Raw genomic sequence first — 16154 nt, forward strand, 5'->3', positions numbered from 1 at the left:
CTGTTTTCAGTCTGATCTCTACACGGAGCAGTGTCTGTGTTTATCTCATTTATAATGCATGGAAGACATGGAAGATGTGTAGAGATCCGGTTTATTTATTTTTGAAGCGCTCTACAAAAGCATAGGTAATCCCGTCTCCATGTCTGGGTTCATGAATCCTTCAGATACTCTCCGGTACGGTGAGCCTCGCCGTCTACTGCGAGAGCTACATCTGAATGACGGCCGCTGGTGAAGACTTGCTGTACTGCATTAGTCCAAGGAGGGAAAAATAAAATAAAAAACAAAATTAGAGGAACTTTTTTTATTGTCTTGATGCAAATAAGAAATAAGTCATAAAGTTGGGGAGGCCCGGGATCGCTCCAGCCCCATGGGCCCTATGACAGACTGGCGATCTGTGGCCCGCCATCCCATCCATTAAGAAAATGGAGGGATGGATGGAAATTCAAGATGAGAATGCTAGGAATGATCCTCCGTTTTGGGTTTGTACTCCACCCACTGATCAAATGACTAGACACATAACATGCCCACAGCTGAGTCCGTGATTGGTTGACGCGATGTGGCGACCTTGCTGAAGAACAGATTTTTAACCCTGGACGCGTTGCGCCACCTAAATCGTACCGCACCACTCCGGTCGAACTGCTACTGGACTGACGCACCATGCCTGATGCTCAAAGCGCTCCGCAGGACCTTTGATCACATGTGTACATTGACTTAACGTTGAAAGTGGACACTCCCGATGCTTGAATCACGCTTGGTGCGAACGCAGCTTCAAGGAGAGCAGCGCCTACCTGTCTTGCCAGTCGAATCATCATCATGTTACCCGGACCCAGACAGTCATCTGTGTAGATGGACCTGGAGGGAGAGCGGAGTTAGCATGCTGTACACAAGAGCAGCAAAAGCAAAACCAAACAGACTGTTCTCTTCTGGATTCACACAGTGAGGTACAGGTGCTCTTCCTTCTTCATTTCAGCATCACAGCAATCGAATACTTTCTGGAAGAACCCATGTGGGGGTCCAGGCAGTTGGATCAGAACCAGATTGCCACCATTTCCGAGGTGATGACTTTAAGCCTCCTCCGCCCTGCGGCGGTCTGATACCAACATCCAGATGCATCTGATATCGTCTCCCTTTACCTGCAATGTAGACGATTCACCTGGTGATGTCCAGCTGGACCTCATTGACATGCAGCCTGATATCATACTGGCAGAATATGAATTTTACAGCTTCCCAAACACGAGGAGACGTGCCCAGAGGACGTTGGTTCTCTTTGGAACTAGATCCACTCATTTATCAGCAGCAAAATTGTTCAAATGCAATGCATTGTGGTCTATATTCACCGATCTAGTGAACATTGATGCACACTGGTTTTTCGCAGAGACTTCTGGGAAATTTCTAGGGCACTGGATTTTGGAATTATAGATTCGTACAGCACTACAGAATGGAGAACACACTATAGAGTGAGTAGGGAAGGAATTCAGACACAACGTAAGTCTATGAGGACAGAAACAAACCAAAGACTGGCAGCCCTGAGGCACGGAGGAGGATGCTTAATGCTGTGGGACTGCAGGTTTTAGGAGCACCACTGGAACAAACCCAAGGAACATCTGGGAGCAAAGCATGGAGGAAACCCAAATCAACTACCTGCGCAAGTCCAAGTTCTGGTCCATGAGCTGAGCCAGGCTAATCCAGTCTTGGTTCTCAATGGCAGTCCTGCAGGGAAGAAGAAGACCGCTTTCAGACGGAAGCTCCTCTGGTGCATGATGGGATTTTTTTTATTACCTGGCCTGATCTGTGAGCTCAGCAAAAGACTTGATGGCCTCCAGTACTGTGTCCTCACCTGTGGAGAGACAGAGAGGTAAAGGGGAGAGTAACAGAAGGAGGAGGGGGTCCTGTGACCTTGAAGTGTCCCATCTGAAAAATGCTGCAGCTTTTACAAAAAGTTAAAGGACAGACAAGACAAATGGGGAAAAGAGATTAGGAAGTCCCCACAGGGGAAATTTGAAGACAGACAAATGAACATAAAGGTAGGAATGGGAGAAACTCTTCATCAACATTTTTACATTATATTTATTTTTGATTGTTTTGAATTCATGAAGCAGATTAGTACAAATGTACAAATTAGTACAAATTAGTACAAATTCTATTCCATAGTTTGTCTATAACCATTAGACGCCACATGTTCATCCATGTGAAGGACATTAAACAAGCAGAAACAACCCGGTCTGTCCATTTAAAGCTCTGAAGGTTATTTCAAAGTTAATACGCCACCTGATCAGTGCAAGCAGGATCAAATTGGGGTGATGTGGGGCCTTTTGTCCGATCCTGTTGAAAGCCTTGCAGCAGTGTTTTGAAAATCTTATTATATTACATTCACCCACACCTGGTGGCTAATAATGCCCAAATCTAAAAGTGGTTGCCACCACTGAGGTTTAAAAGCCCCCAACTGCTCAGTTTGTTGTTTGTTTTAAAAAGTTTGTTTAAAATTAGGTTTGAGTTGTTTCTAAAGTCTACAGCAATGTCAAAATCAAGGGCTGCAGGCCACATCCAGCCCGACGTGGGATTATATCCGCCCAGCGAGATCATTTTATATTGTTGGTATTGATAGCACAGAGGTTGGTAGCACTGGTAACATATTAAACTACATATCCCATAATGCAGCGCTTCCACTGCCTTGCCAAACACTCCCCAATTCAATCAAGTCTAGCTTATGATGCTGCAAGTTATTGTGAAGCTTGTCCTCATGATACCCAAAAGAAAAGTTGACTCTGAATTCTTTAAAGCCCTGATGGGAGGCAGAGTATATCTTTACTGGCATTGCAATTGCAATTCACAATTCAATATGCAATTCTGGCTTGGAATAGAAAAATACATTTTGCAATTTAGAAGTCAATACTAAAAATCACAATTCAATTTGACAGTTAAAAAGGTAAAATATTAAACTAGAAACATTGCATTACCTGCAATAATGCTAGTGTGAATGCTTCCTGCTGAATGTGGCTGTTCAAAATGCTTTGGCAATTTAAGAAATTGCTGAGAAAAATCTGCTAAAAATGCTAAAAAAATTTGAATAACCCTAACCTGAAAATTTTAACTGAACTCCAAATTATCTTTAATAGTTGCCTAATTGGCCAAAAAAAGGCAGCACATCGGTAAACTACAAATAAGCCAGCTTAACTCAAAATAGTTAGCGCGTTGCTATAAAATTAGCCAAAAACGGTATCTGTTTTGTCATTAATTAACAAAAGAAAATGTTGATCCACATTTGATGGAGGATATTTCTTGCAGTAAAAGCGATCTAGGAAACTACTTGTGGACTTTATTTGATTGAAACCAAATTTGGCTTTATCATAAAAGTTGCCTTTTCCCTCTGAAATGATGTTTTGTATCACGTATCTTGAGGTTTAGCAAATATTAAATTTAAAAAAATTAAATATTAATTAAAAAATCGATTAAATGAATTAATTCAAATTTTTTGTTACGGGCGATTTATAAAAAGACTAAATCGAGTTTTTGTGTAATGGCGCATTTTTGGCTCCCCAGAGCTTCCGTAGCGTTAGTTTCACACAACATCACAGCACACATGAAACAGCAAGTGACAAACAACAACATCACAGCACACACGAAACAGCAAGTGACAAACAACAACATCACAGCACACACGATCAGCAAGCGACAAACAACAACATCACAGCACACACGATCAGCAAGCGACAAACAACAACATCACAGCACACACGATCAGCAAGCGACAAACAACAACATCACAGCACACACGAAACAGCAAGCGACACACAACAACATCACAGCACACACGATCAGCAAGCGACAAACAACAACATCACAGCACACACGAAACAGCAAGCGACAAACAACAACATCACAGCACACACGAAACAGCAAGCGACAAACAACAACATCACAGCACACACGATCAGCAGGCGACAAACAACAACATCACAGCACACACGAAACAGCAAGCGACAAACAACAACATCACAGCACACACGATCAGCAGGCGACAAACAACAACATCACAGCACACACGATCAGCAAGCGACAAACAACAACATCACAGCACACACGATCAGCAAGCGACAAACAACAACATCACAGCACACACGATCAGCAAGCGACAAACAACAACATCACAGCACACACGATCAGCAAGCGACAAACAACAACATCACAGCACACACGATCAGCAAGCGACAAACAACAACATCACAGCACACACGATCAGCAAGCGACAAACAACAACATCACAGCACACACGATCAGCAAGCGACAAACAACAACATCACAGCACACACGATCAGCAAGCGACAAACAACAACATCACAGCACACACGATCAGCAAGCGACAAACAACAACATCACAGCACACACGAAACAGCAAGCGACAAACAACAACATCACAGCACACACGATCAGCAAGCGACAAACAACAACATCACAGCACACACGAAACAGCAAGCGACAAACAACAACATCACAGCACACACGAAACAGCAAGCGACAAACAACAACATCACAGCACACACGATCAGCAAGCGACAAACAACAACATCACAGCACACACGAAACAGCAAGCGACAAACAACAACATCACAGCACACACGATCAGCAAGCGACAAACAACAACATCACAGCACACACGAAACAGCAAGCGACAAACAACAACATCACAGCACACACGATCAGCAAGCGACAAACAACAACATCACAGCACACACGATCAGCAAGCGACAAACAACAACATCACAGCACACACGATCAGCAAGCGACAAACAACAACATCACAGCACACACGATCAGCAAGCGACAAACAACAACATCACAGCACACACGATCAGCAAGCGACAAACAACATCACAGCACACACGATCAGCAAGCGACAAACAACAACATCACAGCACACACGATCAGCAAGCGACAAACAACAACATCACAGCACACACGAAACAGCAAGCGACAAACAACAACATCACAGCACACACGATCAGCAAGCGACAAACAACAACATCACAGCACACACGAAACAGCAAGCGACAAACAACAACATCACAGCACACACGAAACAGCAAGCGACAAACAACAACATCACAGCACACACGATCAGCAAGCGACAAACAACAACATCACAGCACACACGAAACAGCAAGCGACAAACAACAACATCACAGCACACACGATCAGCAAGCGACAAACAACAACATCACAGCACACACGAAACAGCAAGCGACAAACAACAACATCACAGCACACACGAAACAGCAAGCGACAAACAACAACATCACAGCACACACGATCAGCAAGCGACAAACAACAACATCACAGCACACACGATCAGCAGGCGACAAACAACAACATCACAGCACACACGATCAGCAAGCGACAAACAACAACATCACAGCACACACGATCAGCAAGCGACAAACAACAACATCACAGCACACACGAAACAGCAAGCGACAAACAACAACATCACAGCACACACGATCAGCAAGCGACAAACAACAACATCACAGCACACACGAAACAGCAAGCGACAAACAACAACATCACAGCACACACGAAACAGCAAGCGACAAACAACAACATCACAGCACACACGATCAGCAAGCGACAAACAACAACATCACAGCACACACGATCAGCAGGCGACAAACAACAACATCACAGCACACACGATCAGCAAGCGACAAACAACAACATCACAGCACACACGATCAGCAAGCGACAAACAACAACATCACAGCACACACGATCAGCAAGCGACAAACAACAACATCACAGCACACACGATCAGCAAGCGACAAACAACAACATCACAGCACACACGATCAGCAAGCGACAAACAACAACATCACAGCACACACGAAACAGCAAGCGACAAACAACAACATCACAGCACACACGATCAGCAAGCGACAAACAACAACATCACAGCACACACGAAACAGCAAGCGACAAACAACAACATCACAGCACACACGAAACAGCAAGCGACAAACAACAACATCACAGCACACACGATCAGCAAGCGAAAAACAACAACATCACAGCACACACGATCAGCAGGCGACAAACAACAACATCACAGCACACACGATCAGCAAGCGACAAACAACAACATCACAGCACACACGATCAGCAAGCGACAAACAACAACATCACAGCACACACGATCAGCAAGCGACAAACAACAACATCACAGCACACACGATCAGCAAGCGACAAACAACAACATCACAGCACACACGATCAGCAAGCGACAAACAACAACATCACAGCACACACGATCAGCAAGCGACAAACAACAACATCACAGCACACACGATCAGCAAGCGACAAACAACAACATCACAGCACACACGATCAGTAAGCGACAAACAACAACATCACAGCACACACGATCAGCAAGCGACAAACAACAACATCACAGCACACACGATCAGCAAGCGACAAACAACAACATCACAGCACACACGATCAGCAAGCGACAAACAACAACATCACAGCACACACGATCAGCAAGCGACAAACAACAACATCACAGCACACACGATCAGCAGGCGACAAACAACAACATCACAGCACACACGATCAGCAAGCGACAAACAACAACATCACAGCACACACGATCAGCAAGCGACAAACAACAACATCACAGCACACACGATCAGCAGGCGACAAAGAACAACATCACAGCACACACGATCAGCAGGCGACAAACAACAACATCACAGCACACACGATCAGCAAGCGACAAACAACAACATCACAGCACACACGATCAGCAGGCGACAAACAACAACATCACAGCACACACGATCAGCAAGCGACAAACAACAACATCACAGCACACACGATCAGCAGGCGACAAACAACAACATCACAGCACACACGATCAGCAAGCGACAAACAACAACATCACAGCACACACGATCAGCAGGCGACAAACAACAACATCACAGCACACACGATCAGCAAGCGACAAACAACAACATCACAGCACACACGATCAGCAAGCGACAAACAACAACATCACAGCACACACGATCAGCAAGCGACAAACAACAACATCACAGCACACACGATCAGCAAGCGACAAACAACAACATCACAGCACACACGATCAGCAAGCGACAAACAACATCACAGCACACACGATCAGCAAGCGACAAACAACAACATCACAGCACACACGATCAGCAAGCGACAAACAACAACATCACAGCACACACGAAACAGCAAGCGACAAACAACAACATCACAGCACACACGATCAGCAAGCGACAAACAACAACATCACAGCACACACGAAACAGCAAGCGACAAACAACAACATCACAGCACACACGAAACAGCAAGCGACAAACAACAACATCACAGCACACACGATCAGCAAGCGACAAACAACAACATCACAGCACACACGAAACAGCAAGCGACAAACAACAACATCACAGCACACACGATCAGCAAGCGACAAACAACAACATCACAGCACACACGAAACAGCAAGCGACAAACAACAACATCACAGCACACACGAAACAGCAAGCGACAAACAACAACATCACAGCACACACGATCAGCAAGCGACAAACAACAACATCACAGCACACACGATCAGCAGGCGACAAACAACAACATCACAGCACACACGATCAGCAAGCGACAAACAACAACATCACAGCACACACGATCAGCAAGCGACAAACAACAACATCACAGCACACACGAAACAGCAAGCGACAAACAACAACATCACAGCACACACGATCAGCAAGCGACAAACAACAACATCACAGCACACACGAAACAGCAAGCGACAAACAACAACATCACAGCACACACGAAACAGCAAGCGACAAACAACAACATCACAGCACACACGATCAGCAAGCGACAAACAACAACATCACAGCACACACGATCAGCAGGCGACAAACAACAACATCACAGCACACACGATCAGCAAGCGACAAACAACAACATCACAGCACACACGATCAGCAAGCGACAAACAACAACATCACAGCACACACGATCAGCAAGCGACAAACAACAACATCACAGCACACACGATCAGCAAGCGACAAACAACAACATCACAGCACACACGATCAGCAAGCGACAAACAACAACATCACAGCACACACGAAACAGCAAGCGACAAACAACAACATCACAGCACACACGATCAGCAAGCGACAAACAACAACATCACAGCACACACGAAACAGCAAGCGACAAACAACAACATCACAGCACACACGAAACAGCAAGCGACAAACAACAACATCACAGCACACACGATCAGCAAGCGAAAAACAACAACATCACAGCACACACGATCAGCAGGCGACAAACAACAACATCACAGCACACACGATCAGCAAGCGACAAACAACAACATCACAGCACACACGATCAGCAAGCGACAAACAACAACATCACAGCACACACGATCAGCAAGCGACAAACAACAACATCACAGCACACACGATCAGCAAGCGACAAACAACAACATCACAGCACACACGATCAGCAAGCGACAAACAACAACATCACAGCACACACGATCAGCAAGCGACAAACAACAACATCACAGCACACACGATCAGCAAGCGACAAACAACAACATCACAGCACACACGATCAGTAAGCGACAAACAACAACATCACAGCACACACGATCAGCAAGCGACAAACAACAACATCACAGCACACACGATCAGCAAGCGACAAACAACAACATCACAGCACACACGATCAGCAAGCGACAAACAACAACATCACAGCACACACGATCAGCAAGCGACAAACAACAACATCACAGCACACACGATCAGCAGGCGACAAACAACAACATCACAGCACACACGATCAGCAAGCGACAAACAACAACATCACAGCACACACGATCAGCAAGCGACAAACAACAACATCACAGCACACACGATCAGCAGGCGACAAAGAACAACATCACAGCACACACGATCAGCAGGCGACAAACAACAACATCACAGCACACACGATCAGCAAGCGACAAACAACAACATCACAGCACACACGATCAGCAGGCGACAAACAACAACATCACAGCACACACGATCAGCAAGCGACAAACAACAACATCACAGCACACACGATCAGCAGGCGACAAACAACAACATCACAGCACACACGATCAGCAAGCGACAAACAACAACATCACAGCACACACGATCAGCAGGCGACAAACAACAACATCACAGCACACACGATCAGCAAGCGACAAACAACAACATCACAGCACACACGATCAGCAAGCGACAAACAACAACATCACAGCACACACGATCAGCAAGCGACAAACAACAACATCACAGCACACACGATCAGCAAGCGACAAACAACAACATCACAGCACACACGATCAGCAAGCGACAAACAACAACATCACAGCACACACGATCAGCAAGCGACAAACAACAACATCACAGCACACACGATCAGCAAGTGACAAACAACAACATCACAGCACACACGATCAGTAAGCGACAAACAACAACATCACAGCACACACGATCAGCAAGCGACAAACAACAACATCACAGCACACACGATCAGCAAGCGACAAACAACAACATCACAGCACACACGATCAGCAAGCGACAAACAACAACATCACAGCACACATGAAACAGCAAGTGACAAACAACAACATCACAGCACACACGATCAGCAGGCGACAAACAACAACATCACAGCACACACGATCAGCAAGCGACAAACAACAACATCACAGCACACACGATCAGCAAGCGACAAACAACAACATCACAGCACACACGATCAGCAAGCGACAAACAACAACATCACAGCACACACGATCAGCAAGCGACAAACAACAACATCACAGCACACACGATCAGCAAGCGACAAACAACAACATCACAGCACACACGATCAGCAAGCGACAAACAACAACATCACAGCACACACGATCAGCAAGCGACAAACAACAACATCACAGCACACACGATCAGCAAGCGACAAACAACAACATCACAGCACACACGATCAGCAGGCGACAAACAACAACATCACAGCACACACGATCAGCAAGCGACAAACAACAACATCACAGCACACACGATCAGCAAGCGACAAACAACAACATCACAGCACACACGATCAGCAAGCGACAAACAACAACATCACAGCACACACGATCAGCAAGCGACAAACAACAACATCACAGCACACACGATCAGCAAGCGACAAACAACAACATCACAGCACACACGATCAGCAGGCGACAGCATGGCTACCGGGGAGAGTGGGAAGTTTGTTCCCAGGAAAGGAATCAAATCATCTGTTGTTTGGAACTGGTCTGGGTTTTCTGCCACCGTTATCAGTACAAAATCTTAATTTTGACTTTTAGGGCCCTTCATTCTCAAGCTCCTCCGTATGTTTGTGATCTGATCGCCCCTTACAGACCATCTCGTGCACTGAGGTCTGCAAATCAGAATCTGCTGATGGTCCCTCGCACACGGTTCCGAACTAGAGGAGAAAGATCCTTCAAGGCTGTCGCTCCCAACCTCTGGAATGAACTTCCATTTTCCCTACCTTCCCTGGACTCTGTGAATTATTTTAAAAGTCAACTAAAAACTTTTTATTATTGCAAAGCATTTTAACTGAAACTGCTTTTATTGGGCTTGAGATGATTGTTTTACGTGGTTTATGCTTTTTATTTTTTATGTTTTTAATATTTATTGTGTCATGCACCTGTTCTAGCTGCACCAGACCCCTCTAGGCCTTTTGTGCTGGAAGTTGATGCCAGCCAAAAGGGTGTTGGCGCAGTCCTTCTGCAGGAGAATGCAGATGGCGTTGAACCTCTGGTCTGTTACTTTTCCAAAAGGTTTAACAAACAACAGCAAACTATTCCACCATAGAACAGGAAACTTTGGCGTTGTTGCTCTCACTTCAACATTTTGATGTGTATGTTGGATCTAGTTCTCTGCCAGTTGTTGTTCGCACTGACCATAACCCACTTGTTTTCCTATCTCGTATGTATAATCACAACTAGCGTCTCATGCGTTGGGCTTTGTTGGTGCAGGACTACAACCTTCAAATCCATCACAAAAAAGGTACAGAGAACCTGATAGCAGATGCACTGTCCAGGTCTGGGTGATTCCGGTTTTTCCATCGTTTTGGTAATGTTTCATATACACACTTGATTTTGTTTGGTGGTTTTGGTTACAAACCTTTAGGGTTAGGGGTTTGCAACTTAAGGGGAGGGGTGTTACGGCCCCAGGCCTTTTGGTGTGTGTATGTGTGTGTTGTGTGTGTGGTTGTGTGTCTTTTGCAGAAGCCTCCACCACATCAGTTGACTTCACCTCCTGCAGGAGATGATTGCAGCTTTTTCTCTCCTCCAATCACCAGGCTGGGCGGGAAGCATAAAAGCCTGGAGCAGCCTATGTTCCAGTGGCAGCTGAATTCCTGGGAGGAATCTGTTTGATCAGCTGACCCCCTGTTGTTGGACTTGGCGTTAGAGCCTGTTGGAAACTGCCTGGTTTTCCCCTCTGATTGTGAACTGTGTTTTGGACTATGTTTTGTATTTTAGTGATGTCTATCTAGTTAAATTTTCTTTTGGTTATTTATTGCATTAGTGCCTGAGCATTTAAGTTTGTTACCTTCTTTATAGTTGCAGCTGTCATTTAAAATAAACGGCTGCACTGACAGCCATTCAACCCTTACCGGCTTAAAATAATTTCTTTATGTTACCTATTTTCTCCCTCCCTCTGGGTGGGATGTAACATGTATATATACATATTTTAACCTGTGAAGCACCTTGTGACTTTTGTCTGTGAAAGGTGCTATACAAATAAAATGTATTTACTTACTTACTTACTTACAGACATGGAGGAAGAGACCCCCCCCACACTGCAACATTAGCCTAAAGCCCATCACAGTCAAAGGCAGCAGCACCAAAAACCTATTCCAACACCTGGGGGGAACCTTTTTTAACTGTTCTCCTTCAATCTGTGACTCCCCAACACTCCCAACACTTGTGCACGCTCTCACTCACTCTCGTGCGGCATGTGCTCATTCCTCTTACACACGCAGCGCGCTGACACACATAAACACACATATAGTCATTCTACAACACCTATATAGTTAGTTCATTAATTAGATGGTTACAGTTATTTGTTCATAAAGAATACTGCGTTGTAATTATGAATTGTATTCATTTGTGACACGCCCGCTGGAGGATTTTCATCACTGCGGTGATCAAAAATCCCACAACGTCACAGCTCTAGTTTATGTCTTATGGGACACAAAAAAATGCGACTTCTCCAGTACCAATAGCAGAACCGTTGAGTTCAGATCTTAACGATGCTGCGGTCTTGAAGAATGTTGCCCTGGGGCTCGTTCAATACCGGGGCTCGGTACCCATCACTAGGAAAGGGGCACGGTGGAAAACAATCACCATATATACCGTGGAGAAGACGGTGTTTATTAATTTCATTAATAAACACGGGCGGCAGTGGCTCAGGCGGTTGAGCGGGTCGTCCAATGATCGAAGGGTTGGCGGTTCGATCCCCAGCCAAATGTCGTTGTGTCCTTGGGCAAGACACTTCACCCTCCTTGCCTCCAGTGTGGCTCCACATGTGTGTGAATGTCCCGGTGATGGTCAGAGGGGCCGTAGGCCTCTGTCAGTCTGCCCCAGGGCAGCAGTGGCTACAACCGTAGTATGAATGAGGAGTGAATTAATAATGGACACACTGTAAGCGTCTGGAAAAGCACAGGTAAATCTAATCCATTATTATTAATTAAAATCTTAGACCCAAGATATGAGCTGTGTTGGTAATCCTTGCATTACCAACACATGTGTTTGTCGCCTTTTAGTCTAGACACCACGCTGCACCATGGGGCGGCCGTGGTGCAGCGGTAGGGCGGCGACCCATGATCATAAGACTGCAGGTTCGATTCCCGCCTTGCACGCCCATGTGTCAAAGTGTCCGTGGGCAAGACACTGAACCCCACCTTGCCTCTGGTGGGAGGATGGCACCAGTGTTCGGCAGCGGAGCCGCCGCCAGTGTGTGAATGTGTGTGTGCATGGGTGAATGGGACTGTGACTGTAAAGCGCCTTGGGCCTTCGTAAGAAGGTAGAAAACACTATATATGTATACACCATTTACCATTTAGACTACAAAGTGTGACTTAAAACCCAGCTGGGACTTTGATTGCAAGAGTGTGTTCATTTATTTATTATTCATCCCAGAAATGGGGGTTACATTTGTCTTGCATTTGATTAAATAAATAAAATTTGCTTTAAGTTGTCTGCATTTGTACTTATTGCTTTCCTTAAGTAGGGGGGACAAATCAGGAAAAAGTCAGAAATCGAATAAAAAAAAAAAAAAAATCTGAGATTTTAATTTTAGGCCATATCGCCCAGCCCTAGCAGATACACTATTGTCTTCCACCGGGTAGTCCTCGTACCCCTCCTGCAGCAAAGCAGGGTAACAGCTTGGTAGCCGTTACCGTGACAACGCGTTACACCGCACAACAAATAGTCATTTTAGACATTAAAAAAAGATGATTAAGGTATAAATATTCATTTCATGGGACGGTTTACTCCTCCGTGTCAGCCATTCATTTCTAAAATGTACACGGTCTGTTACTTATAGAGGATCCTACTGTATAGTAACAGATTTGACCTATTTTTAAAAGCAGCACAGAAAAGCTAAATGTAATTTCCAAAATATCATAGTTCCATGTTTCCATGTTTGCTCTCAGAGAGCAGGGTTCCTGGTCATTTGACCCACAATCACACGCTCACACTGGCACATACCGTTGAGCCAGCGCTGCCGGATGTTGCTGTGGATCCTCCCAGAGTCACTGGGGTCGCTCAGGTAGGCCAGCCAGAACGTCGGCAGGTTCTTCATATCCATAGAGACGTAGCTCCCTGAGAGTAGGAGGCAGGTGAACAAGACGGACCTGCGTCTAGAACCGGTCCTGCATCAGACAGAATTATCGAAGCGCTGGTACCATAGCCCTGCTGCTCCATGAGATGCTTGCTGAAGTCCATGTAAACCAAACCCTCGTAAACCTGCAGACAGACGGGGAGATCCTGTCACTGCCACCTGGAGGAACCCAGCAAATCCTCGCTGGTTAACCAGACCTGCACCACTCGGTCCTGCAGACCGGCTGTGATGAACAGTTCCTCCGTCTCCACGCTGAGGATGAAGTTGGCACGGATGGGTTTGGGGAGATCCTGCAGTAGATGAAAAAGAAAACTCTTTCTCACAAAACTGGGAGAAAAAATGGGATTCATGCAAATAAGGTGAAGGACTCCATGTTTAAACAAAATGGTATAGCTTTTTTTGTCTAAAAAAACCTGTTCCAAATATAAAAGAAATAATAAAGTGATTTTAGAAAAAAATAACAACAAAACTCCAAAAACAATTTGCACATTTTTTTCCTAATTCTAAAGATTTAAAAGAATTTCTGAGAAGCTCTTTGTGAAAATCTTCTTTGGAAACCAAAGAAGATTTTTCACAATATTTTTAAAGCTTGTTTTCTAAAAATGACCTCCAAAGGTTACGGTATGTCTGAAAATAATTTCTGGAAAAAAAAAGAATTTTAAATATATATTCCAAAGTACACTCACTAGACATTTTATTAGGCCCAGTTTTCCAACTGTTCCTTTTAGATCCACTCTGATGTAAGTTTTAAACATGTACGTTTTTCTCATATACGGTGTTCGCCTGCTGATTCGTGTTTCATCACAGAACTCAGACAACTCAAGACGCATGTATGAGACTTTTGGGTCTGAGGGAGGAGCTGCTAGAATTTAAGAAGGGGGGCGGAGATGAATAGCAGGCCGGCCAGTCGGCCTTCAACGGCTGGTTCCAGCGGTTGATGAATGGCTATAACCAAAGTTTGTGCCTCTGCACAGAGAAATGGCATCAGCTGAATCAGAAACGGAGGGACAATGTCCTAAAACGCTGAAGAAGATCATCACGGAGAATAATTATCATTGGGATGAATGAAGGAGGAATGAAGGTGGCCTCTCTGGGAAGAGGATGACCTCTGACACTGAACTGATGAAGGAGGAAGAACGGTCCCCTGGTTTTAAGGCACATAGAGACAGAGAGACACTCCTAATGTTATGAAACACACTACGGTCTATTGGTCTGATACCAACATCCTGATGTTGAGCAATGTTCTTTAATAAATGTTTCACAAAGCATCAGAAATGTTTCAGAAGGTCTTTTTAACGGGTAAGGATTGGTGATGGACACTCTTCGGCTGTGGGGGGGTCTCTGTACTTGTGGACTCTACGTATTGGCGGGTGTCTCTGGTCCCTAACCGCCGTGAATACGGGGGGATACTGTATAAAGAAAATTAGGATTAAAACTGTTTTTCTGAGTATATCTGTTCTCAAATCGACAAAAAAGAAAAAAAAATGCCTTTTAAAAAAGCTTGCATCTTAAACTATCTTGAGAAGATCACCTAAAGGATTTCTGGGAGGGATCAAAAAGTAGATTTTTAAAAAAGATTCATTCATCCATCTTCTAAACCTGCTTTGTCCCTTTCGGGGTCACGGGGCTGCTGGAGCCTATCCTTGCCACTTGTGGGCTGAGGCAGAGGACATCCTGGACAGGTCGCCAGTCTGTCGCAGGGTTTTTTTAAAACGATTTCTTGTAAAAAAAAAAAAAATTTGGATAGACATAATTTTTATGATGCGTTTCTTTATTTTATTTGGAATATTAATCTCTGAAAATATATTCAGATAGTAAAGTAGAATTTGCAGTGTGATCTGGGAAAATGAAGTATTAAAAGTGCAGAAAGCTGCCTTACAGCGTCAGTTATGTTGTAGAACTTCATCAGACACTTGAGCGTGGCGGATACGATGGCACTGAGGCGAGAGCGGGAAGACTTCAGCGAGGCACCTCAAACTGGGAGACCTGCATGACCTCAGAGTATTTACCTGCTTCCAGCCAGGCCCTGACACGACACACAGAGCAGACGGTCACACACTGAGCATGCTCACAATTAGACCGGGGTCGGAACTCTCCTCACCACTTGTCGAGGAATGTTGGTGTCGTACTTCAGGGTGAAGTTCTGCTTGGTCAGAGCGATCCTGCAGA

At 44.9% G+C, this 16154-nt stretch overlaps 1 protein-coding gene across 2 annotated transcripts in view; it reads right to left on the reverse strand.

The window, feature by feature from the left end:
* The window catches only part of gkup (glucuronokinase with putative uridyl pyrophosphorylase), a 344724-nt gene that overhangs the window by 317833 nt on the left and 10737 nt on the right, over positions 1 to 16154 (reverse strand). For both annotated transcript variants that reach the window (XM_023961243.2, XM_078929363.1), the window contains exons 13-21: positions 16087 to 16147; positions 15995 to 16011; positions 15865 to 15922; positions 14183 to 14275; positions 14050 to 14110; positions 13853 to 13966; positions 1780 to 1837; positions 1642 to 1710; positions 789 to 852 (exon numbers count right to left, since the gene is read on the reverse strand). In XM_023961243.2, coding sequence (XP_023817011.1) covers positions 789 to 852; positions 1642 to 1710; positions 1780 to 1837; positions 13853 to 13966; positions 14050 to 14110; positions 14183 to 14275; positions 15865 to 15922; positions 15995 to 16011; positions 16087 to 16147 — 595 coding nt within the window. The remainder of the gene's footprint in view (positions 1 to 788; positions 853 to 1641; positions 1711 to 1779; positions 1838 to 13852; positions 13967 to 14049; positions 14111 to 14182; positions 14276 to 15864; positions 15923 to 15994; positions 16012 to 16086; positions 16148 to 16154) is intronic.

This window comes from Oryzias latipes, chromosome 13, assembly GCF_053564925.1.
Source record: "Oryzias latipes strain Hd-rR chromosome 13, Olatipes_Hd-rR_3.1".
Taxonomy (NCBI): Eukaryota; Metazoa; Chordata; class Actinopteri; order Beloniformes; family Adrianichthyidae; genus Oryzias; species Oryzias latipes.